The 10,509-nt window shown below is 32.2% G+C and overlaps 2 protein-coding genes across 2 annotated transcripts; one reads left to right on the forward strand and one right to left on the reverse strand.

Moving 5' to 3' along the window:
* The first annotated feature begins 98 nt into the window (after positions 1–98).
* LOC105258495 (probable ATP-dependent RNA helicase DDX10) lies at positions 99–6,256 on the forward strand. Its single transcript, XM_011269759.3, has 12 exons — positions 99–283; positions 576–767; positions 837–1,109; positions 1,950–2,071; positions 2,156–2,357; positions 2,426–2,588; positions 2,719–2,902; positions 2,976–3,152; positions 4,013–4,248; positions 4,334–4,524; positions 5,579–5,997; positions 6,065–6,256. Exons 1-12 carry the CDS (start codon positions 191–193, stop codon positions 6,186–6,188), a joined length of 2,376 nt encoding a protein of 791 aa, XP_011268061.1. The 5' UTR covers positions 99–190; the 3' UTR covers positions 6,189–6,256.
* An 83-nt stretch (positions 6,257–6,339) lies between these two features.
* Positions 6,340–9,736, reverse strand: LOC105258494 (isocitrate dehydrogenase [NAD] subunit gamma, mitochondrial). Its single transcript, XM_011269758.3, has 3 exons — positions 9,575–9,736; positions 9,231–9,463; positions 6,340–7,886 (listed from the first exon to the last, which is right to left on the reverse strand). Exons 2-3 carry the CDS (start codon positions 9,444–9,446, stop codon positions 6,948–6,950), a joined length of 1,155 nt encoding a protein of 384 aa, XP_011268060.1. The 5' UTR covers positions 9,447–9,463; positions 9,575–9,736; the 3' UTR covers positions 6,340–6,947.
* Positions 9,737–10,509: the final 773 nt, after the last annotated feature.

The raw sequence follows: 10,509 nt of genomic DNA on the forward strand, positions 1-10,509 counted from the left end.
TATGTGTAAATGACGTAAAGGCGCCATCGTACAAGACATGGAAGCGCCATCTCAGGCTTCTCTCTAGTATTATTTTTTTCATGTTCATCATATGTTTATACCATGTGTTCTGATTTCTGATGTGTATTCGCACAAATTCTGTGTGTTATACAAATTAAAAGTAAAGAAAGTAAAAATAAAATAAATAATAATGACAAATAAGAAAAAGGTGAAGGCCTATACGAAAAGGAAACATATACCGGAGAGTAAAATAATTGAGGAGCTACGCTCTAAATATGACACTGTAAGTATAATTTCATGTAAAATTCAACGAGATGTATTTAAATGAAAAAAAAGTGTAAAACTAATTGCAAACTGGATATAGTATAATAATTTGTTTCTTCATGATTTTTGCAGTAATTTAAATTTTCTTGTTTTTTTTTGCACATTTTTATTTAACTATTAAATTTATTCTTATTATTTATAATTTATATATAAATATTATATATTATTATTTATATATTATTTATACATAAATAAAATTCAATTTTTTTGTTTCTTTTTGCTTGTCATTTATTTAATTATTAAATTTACAGATAAATTTTACCAAAACGACAAAATTCAGCGACCTTCCCTTATCAAGAATAACTCTCAAGGGTTTGGTGGAAAATAATTATATCGATATGACGGACATCCAAAGGCAAAGCATTGGCCTGGCTTTGCAAGGCAATGATATTTTAGGAGCTGCAAAGACAGGCAGCGGCAAGACATTGGCTTTCCTTATCCCAGTATGAACTATATCAATATCTCTCTTACATTATCGCAATGATGTATAATTGATGAGTTCTTCTTTGTAGGTTTTAGAAATTTTATACTGCAAACAATGGACAAGATTAGATGGTGTAGGCGCATTAATTATTACACCAACGAGGGAACTGGCTTATCAAATTTACGAGACACTACGAAAAGTTGGTCGGTACCATGATGTTTCAGCTGGTCTGATTATAGGAGGAAAGGATCTGAAATTTGAGAGAAAACGCATGGATCAATGCAACGTAGTTATATGCACACCGGGACGTTTGCTCCAGCACATGGATGAAAATCCGTTATTTGATTGTGTAAATATGCAGGTAATTTTGTATTAAATAATGTCATTCTTAATTAAGGATGGGATATTTTTAAGTTAGAATTTACACTTTATAATTCTTATCCTTTATAATTCTTAACAATAGCCATAATATATAATTTATAATAGAATCTATATATGTTGGATATAGTATAATAATTTGTTTCTTCATGATTTTTGCAGTAATTTAAATTTTCTTGTTTTTTCTTGCACATTTATTTAACTATTAAATTTATTCTTATTATTTATAATTTATATATAAATATTATATATTATTATTTATATATTATTTATATATAAATAAAATTCAATTTTCTTGTTTCTTTTTGCTTGTCATTTATTTAACTATTAAATTTATTCTTATTATTTATAATTTATATAAAAATATTATATATTATTATTTATATATTATTTATATATAAATAAAATTCAAATCAAATAAATATTAAAGAAATATTAACAAAGTAAATATTAGAAATATTAAAAAAATTATAGATACATTTAAAGTGAAAATCCTTCTTCTTTTATCTTTGAAAATTCAAAATAAATCACAGAAATACACATTTGAATGTAATATAAAAGTTTTTATTTATTTCTGAACGATGACTATTGCATGACTAACATTCTTCTTGGTACCTAAAATTGAGAGGAATATTCACTTTTTTAAATTATCTAATTATGATTGTTAATTTTTAAAGTTTTGGGGAAAAAAATGTATAACATTTTTAAATTAATTCTCTTGAGGGAATTAGTTCTGAAGGGAGGGTGGCTGAAAAATGTATAACATTTTTAAATTAATGCTCTTGAGTATAAGTAAAATTAATAAAAATATGAGAAATTATAGATATTAGTGTTGGATGAAGCAGATCGTTGTTTAGACATGGGCTTTGAAAAGACCATGAATTGTATTATTGCAAATTTGCCACCTAAACGACAGACTTTGCTCTTCTCGGCGACTCAGACAAAGTATGTATATTAAAAGATAATTACACATGGAATTAGAATTTTATTTTAGAATGTTATATCAAGTATATTTTACATTTCTATTAGATCTGTAAAAGATCTAGCAAGATTAAGCCTCAAGGATCCATTATATGTGTCTGTCCACGAATATTCTACGCATACCACACCGGAAAATCTGCAACAAAATTACATTGTATGTTCCTTAGAAGATAAAATGGCAATGCTGTGGTCCTTCATACGAAATCATCTAAAGCAAAAGATTATTGTGTTCTTTTCCAGCTGTAAACAGGTGATTATTTTTTATATCAATATAGTTTTCGAATTGAAATAATTTACTTATCTCAATCAATTTTACAGGTGAAATACATATACGAGGTATTTTGTCGCTTACGTCCTGGTGTCAGTTTATTAGCTCTCTATGGTACACTTCATCAAATGAAAAGAATGAGTATTTATGAATCATTTTGCAAGAAACAATATGCTGTCTTATTTGCCACTGATATTGCAGCTCGTGGATTAGGTAGCTAAATCTTAAAATATTAAATTTTGATAGGAATTCTTTGCCACATCAAAACCTATACATTGAATGAAAATTTCTTATAGTCTTATATTATTATTAAATTGAATAATATATTATTCCAATTTTGTAGACTTTCCTGCTGTAAATTGGGTACTTCAAATGGACTGTCCAGAAGACGTCAATGCCTATATACATAGAGCAGGTAGAACTGCTAGATTTCAAAGTGGTGGCGAGTCTCTCTTAGTTTTGCTGCCATCTGAAGAGGGGATAATTGAAAAGCTTAAACAATGTAAAATACCAATAAATATGATAAGGTGAGATCTATATTTTTAGATTATATATTTTTATATAAGAGTTTTGCTCTAACATATTCATTATTATCTTTAGAATCAATCCAAGCAAGCTACAGTCGCCACATCGTAAACTTGAAGCTTTATTAGCGCAAAACATAGCTTTGAAAGAAACGGCTCAGAGAGCTTTTATAGCATATATCAAATCAGTTTTTCTAATGAAAGATAAAGAGATCTTCAATGTGCATGCTTTAGACACAGATGCATATGCCAAGTAAGTATTGAGAAAAACTAATATAAATTATTATGTATACAGAGTGTTTCAAAACCTGTACCCATTTAAAAACTAGAGAAGTGATTATTTTAAAAAAGTAAAAATATTTTCTTCATAAGTCGGATGCACTCTATCGAATGGTGATATTTTCAACTTTTGATTCCGGCTGGAAATAGGCTATTCAGACCGGATGTGCATTTTTTAAAATGGAACTCCCTATGTTTCATTGCATATACTTGTAACTTATCCCGAGAGCTTACAAAAACACTATAATAAATTTATTTTATTTTTCCATGAAGTACTTTTCGAGTTATGAGGCTTGAAATCATTTCTTAATTTTACATAAACCATAAACGTAATTTGCAATTAACAATTCCATATTTTTTCTTAAAAACAACTGTATGTTTTCTTTATATCAACTTTTGATTCCTCTCATTATTTTGTACATAAAAGTATTAAGGTAAGATAATTGAAAAATGAATATTTTACAAGATATTTTATGGTTTATGTAAAATTAAAAAATGATTTCAAGCCTCATAACTCGAAAAGTACTTCATGGAAAAATAATTTATTAGTGTTTTGCAAAATTCTCGAGGTAAGTTACAAGAATATGCAATGAAACATAGGGGGTTTCATTTAAACAAAATGCACTTCCGGTCTGAATTGCCTATTTCCGAACGGAACCAAAAGAAAATATCACCATTCGATAGAACGCACCCGATTTACAAAGAAAATGTTTTTACTTTTTGAAATAACCACTTCTCTAGTTTTTAAATGGGTCGTACGAGTGGTCTGAAACACCCTGTATATGTATACATAAACACATGGAACATTTTTTTCACGATTGATTTTTCATACAGATCATTAGGATTAGCTATTCCTCCAAGAATCCGATTCTTGCAAAGAATGCAAAAGAAAATGTCAGCTGATAATAACATTAAGATTGAAGATGAAGAGACAAATAAAATACCAACCAATTTAGCAGATGATAGCGAACAGGAAGATGACGAAGGCAGTTCTGACACAAGTGACATCCCCAATACTACTAATGAAAAGAAACAAAATGACAAGAAAGATCTTTCTTCTCTTCAGCTTGGTAAGAAAATTAAACAATGTTTTATACAAACTTATTTCTGTGGCATGCAAAATACATTTAATTTCATGTTTAATTTTCTTTGTAGATGATAGTGATGATGATGACATATTAACTATAAAGAGGGAGAATATAGATCTCGTCGACATACCAATAACAGAAAAAGATGATAAGATTGCAAATAAAAAGAAAGTCATTACGAAGGCTGCGTTGGCCAAAAAGATTCTTAGAAAGAAGATCATACCTAATAAGAAGATTACATTTGATGATGAGGGACAAGTAAGAATTATATATACAGGGTATCCCAAAAGTTCCGAACTGGTCGAATATTTCATAAACTATGCACTTTAAAAAGAAATATTTCAGACAAAAGTTGTATGGCTTGAAGAGAGCCATCAGATAGTGGCAATGATTTGACATGGAAGAGTCATTTGAAAGTCACGTGAAGATCACTGTCAATTTCTTAAATGGAACTCCCTATTTTTTATTTCATATTCGTGTAGCTTATCTCGAGAGCTTTCCAAAACACTATAATTAAATATTTCTTCATTTAATTTTCGAGTTATGAGGCTTGAAATCATTTCTTAATTTTATATAAACCGTAAAATATCTTGTAAAATATTCATTTTTCGATTATCTTACCTTAATAATTTTATGTACAGAATAATGAGAGGAATCAATTGGTGTAAAGAAAAAACATAGTTGTTTTTAAGAAAAAAATATGTAATTTGCAATTAACAATTACATATTTTTTTTTAAAACAACTATGTGTTTTCTTTACACCAATTGATTCCTCTCATTATTTTGTACATAAAATTATTAAGGTAAGATAATCGAAAAATGAATATTTTACTAGATATTTTATGGTTTATGCAAAATTAAGAAATGATTTCAAGCCTCATAACTCGAAAAGTACTCAATGAAGAAATACTTTATTATAGTGTTTTGGAAAGCTCTCGAGATAAGCTACACGAATATGTAATAAAAAATAGGGGGTTCCATTTAAGAAATTGACAGTGATCTTCACGTGACTTTCAAATGACTCTTCCATGTCAAATCATTGCCACTATCTGATGGCCCTCTTCAAGCCATACAACTTTTGTCTGAAACATTTCTTTCTAAAGTGCATAGTTTATGAAATATTCGACCGGTCCGGGACTTTTGGTACACCCTGTATAATATTTATGTGTAATTTTATAAAACTATGATAAATTAGGAATTGCCTTACATACATTTAGATTAATAAAGGCTAAAGGAGTGTCTAAAAATATTCAAATTGAAAAAATCTTGTTCCGAATAAAAGTAGGAATTAATGAAAATATTTGTATTTTAGGAATTAATCGATTCTACCAAATCGAAAATGTCAACATTAGCTCGGCAGTACGAAAATGAAGTCGATTCTGGTATTAATATTGAAATAGCTAAACAAATCATGCGCGAGGAGGATCAATTTGATAAAAAGCGATTCAGAGAAAAGATTAGAGAAAAGCATAGAGAGGAAAAGAGGAAATTAAAAGCTAAGAAAAAGAAAGCAAATGACGAAGAGGAGAAAGATGTTTCTCTGCCTAATGAAGAAGTAGATGGCAATGAAGAAGATGACGTCAGCGAAGATGAATCTGGTGAAGATCCAGACATTTCATGGCTACCTGACCCAGATAAAATATATGGCAAGCAACGAAATACAGGTGAAAAGGCATCATCCGCCAACGAATCTGAGGAAAACGAGTCTGAAAAAGAAAGTGTGGTTCACAGGTAAAAAAAAAATTATATAAATCATAAATAAATTCAAAGATTTCTAATCCTTATGATTGTTTTACAGGCCGTCCAAAAGAAAATTAGTGACACAAGAAGAGTATAAGAAGACAAAGAAAAGACAGAAAGTATCAAACATTACTGATTTACAGGCCGATGAAGAATTAGCTTTGCAATTATTACGGAATTAATTCAAGTATTTTTTAGAAATGTAAATTTACATTTTATTCATATGAACATGGCATATATATATGTACAGTTCACAATGTTAATTAATAAAGTGTTATTTTACATTTTACGTTAGAATTTTAATTTATCCAGGGTAAAATTATATTAAAGCCATATATATCATATGAATATCTGGTCACAGCTTATTATTAATAAATTGACTACATCTTTTTCGCTCAAGTATGAACGAGCATTAGTTTAATTACAACGAGTATTTCGCATTTGTCATAAATTATTCTCATAGTAACAATAGTCACAATATTTCGTGAATTAATTCGTAGAAGAAAATTGTTATTTTTATAATATACATTGTATGTATTTTATATAAAATTCTGATTATTATTATATTACAGAGCACATTGTGATTTATAGCAAGAAAGTTGAAACCTGTCGAGGTCTAAGGATTTTCTAACGATTTTGTGCGAAATATTCTGCAGTTTCTGGCGGCCAAAATCTTAGGTCTGTTCTTTTCAACTCAACTGGCTGCACTAGGTCGGAGTTTCTTTCTTCCCTTCAATCTGGCAAAAACTCTAAGCTAGTTTTAGCCAGTGAAAAGAATAAAAACCTCTCGCTGCTGTATATGCTTCCCGGAAATCGTTTTATCATAATAATCATAGCTATCTTATATTATCTCACTAAAAAGAGAAGTCACGCAAGATTCTTGTATTTGGTTTTCTCCAGCTCCTACGAGAGATTTCTATCTAGGATAAAAATATTCAGTCTCAAGCGGTCGCGATTTTAATGTGTTTCAGTATATTATCGACGACTTCCCTGCTGGTCGCGGTGCCACCAAGGTCGCGGGTGTGCACCCCCTGATTAATTGTCTTGTTGATGGCGTTCTGTATAATGACGGCGTAATGCTTGTGACCCAGATGACGCAGCATATCGACCGCAGCGTTCAGCATCGCTATAGGATTCGCTATGTTCTTGCCAGCAATGCTGGTGCCAGTGTTGCGAGTCCCCGGCTCGAAGATCGTGTAATGCTCGCCGTAGTTCTTGCCGGCCAACAGACCAGCGCCGCCCAGCAGGCCGCAGACCACGTTCGAGACGATGGCTCCATAGAGATTGGTCGTCAGCACGACGTCGAACTGATGCGGATTCGAAACGAGCTGCATGCAACAGTTGTCGATGATCATATCGTTGTGAACGATGTCCGGGTAATCCTTGGCGACTCGTCGCGAGATCTCCAGGAAGAGGCCGTCCGACAGCTTCATGATGTTCGCCTTGTGGACCGTGGTAACCTTCTTCCGGCCGTTCCTCTTGGCGTAATCAAACGCGTAACGCGCGACACGCTCCGAGTTGGAGCTCGTGATGACTTTCATGCTCTCAACGACGCCGTCGACGCTCTCGTGCTCCAGCATGGAGTACTCGCCCTCGGTGTTCTGCCTGACGATCACTATGTCGATATTCTTCTGGCGGGAGTTGACGCCAGGGTAGGACACGCAGTGCAAGACGTTCACATAGAGATCCAACTCATTCCGTAACGCGACATTTCGTGAAATAACGTCGGCCTGAGTGCTGCGTGTCTCTATGTTACCCTTCAATGCCACTCCATTCCTGCGTATCGATGTAATTGCAAAATCCAGGTCAACATTGTCATCCGCATTGGGATCAATCTCAACGTCCTCGAAGTCTACTGGCACACCAGCGTATTTGAAAACCTAGAGAGAAATTGTAATTCAATTAATATTGTTAGAGAGCAATTAAAATTCGATTAATATGTGTTCTGAATAAATTTTGTCATTTTGTTTACACAGGGTGTGTCTGGACACGTGCGACAAACTTAAAGAGGTGACAGATCTCGATGAATGGAACAATTTTTGTCAAGCAACCCGTGTCCTTAAGGCGCCAGGCTGCGATGAATGATGTTTGATTTCTATATGGCTAGATTAAAATTAATAGATTAAAATATAATTAAAAAATCATACGTTTTTTAATTATATTTTATTACAATAAATGTTCAAAATGGCGATCTATGGTGCACTGATTGACGCACCCTCTGAAAAATTCCAGGATTATTGTGAATTGTATTAAATGCGTCAATCCTGTTAATAAGTTCATTTCGGGTATTAACAGGGATTGTACAGGGTGTTTCAGACCATCCGTACCACCCATTTAAAAACTAGAAAAGTGGTTATTTCAAAAAAGTAAAAAATATGGAACTGTTAATTGCAAATTACATATTTTTTCTTAGAAACAACTATGTTTTCTTTACACTAATTGATTCCTCTCATTATTTTGTATATAAAAGTATTAAGGTAAGATAATCGAAAAATGAATATTTTACTAGATATTTTATGGTTTATGTAAAATTAAAAAATGATTTCAAGCCTCATAACTCGAAAAGTACTTTATGGAAAAATAATTGATTAAAGTGTTTTGGAAAGCTTTCGAGGTAAGCTACAAAAATATTCAATGAAAAATAGAGGGTTCCATTTAAAAAAATGCACTTCTGAATCGCCTATTTCCGACCGGAACCAGAAGTTGAAAATATCACCATTCGATAGAGCACACTCGATTTACAAAGAAAATGTTTTTACTTTTTTTAAATAACCACTTCTCTAGTTTTTAAATAGGTGGTACGAGTGGTCTGAAACACCCTGTATACTAAGCTTTCGTAAACTGCGTAAATGTTCATCGCAGCCTGGCGTCTTAAGGAGGCATCGCTGGACATGGGTTGCTTAACAAAAATTGTTCCATTTGTCGAGATCTGTCACCTTTTTAAGTTCGTCGCAAATGTCTGGAAACAGCCTGTACAAAATTATATCTATAAAGTTTTTATAAACTGATATATCCTATATCATCAAGAATAAAATAAATCTTTAACCTTTATTAAATATATTCATATACCAGAGGGATTTATACATACTTTTCACGTATATAGATAAATCTATAAATAAAATCTAAATTTTCAATGTCAGTTCTTTGAGTGCAAAATTAATACAGTTTTCTATCTCTAAATTTGCACCATTATAAGCTACAAATTTTGAGTGATGTTTATGTACCTCCTTGACATAAGACATTAACTCTGGCCCGATACCAGCTCCAGGTAGCATGGTGACGGTATGCCTACCCCCATACTGTGCCTTAGGTATGGGCATCACCTTCTTGATGGTGGGAGTTTTGTGCTGAATATCGAAGCCAGACAGAGAAGCGCATCGGTGACTCTGGAACATCACGGGCTTCGGTTTCAAATATCTCAAGACCGAACGTGCAGCCATCTCGATCTATTGTTACGCTGTAAATATTTCACGGAATTATTTATATAATAAATTCAAATTTATTCGTTCGACGCAAATAATAACAGTAAAAAACAATGGTAGAAAATACGATGTTATTCAATACCAACCGTTACTTTCGTTCGCGTATGCTATTTTAACGAATACCCTCGAAGACCTTGCCTACCTTCACCAATCAACGGCGCACTTGAGCGCACTGCAGCGAGCGCAGCGCACCCATAACATATATAAGACTGATACGAGCATTGCCTATGAAGCTTAGATAGAGAGAAGAATGACAGATGGTTCAGGCCATGGTTCAGGCTAGAGATTCTCTAATAAGAGATTGGTCATCAGGGTCACTTTTGATTGGTCCGCCATTTTTAGGCAACTTCCTCTCATATTCAAATTTGAATTATCCTATTTTAAAAATAAATGATATTTATTAATAATAAATATTGTAGATAAATAGTGAAATTTTAATAATGATCTATATACATAATATTCATTATTATAAAAATGATATTTTAATTATAATGTACATATATAGATGATATAAGAAATATTACATGTATACAGAATGTCCCAAAAGTCCCGGACCGGTCGAATATTTCATAAACTATGCACTTTAAAAAGAAATGTTTCAGACAAAAGTTGTATGGCTTGAAGGGGGCCAGCAGATAGTGGCAACAGAGAGAAGACTGAGAGGTGTCATGGCCCGCTTTTAGGTGATCCCTGAAAGCGATACGCCCTCTGTTAATCTAAAAAACGTGGACATGAACTACAAAACCAAAGTCCACGAAAGTTCTCAGAGAGTAACATATATGTGCACAATTTCTGATTCTGTTCCGTGCTATGTAAAAAATGCCTGTAATATACGAAATGCCTATGTACACGAAATGCCATCAGTGCTGTATAGCAAAACGTATATGTATATAAATATAAATAAATTTTTAATTTTAATTTTTTAAATAAATTTTGTGGTCCTCTCTCTCTCCCTTTCTCTCTCTTTCTCTACACATACACAAATAAACACACACACATATAATATACAGAGTGGGGAAAA

Source organism: Camponotus floridanus, unplaced genomic scaffold (assembly GCF_003227725.1).
Source record: "Camponotus floridanus strain SB8 unplaced genomic scaffold, Cflo_v7.5 scaffold3, whole genome shotgun sequence".
Classification (NCBI taxonomy): Eukaryota; Metazoa; Arthropoda; class Insecta; order Hymenoptera; family Formicidae; genus Camponotus; species Camponotus floridanus.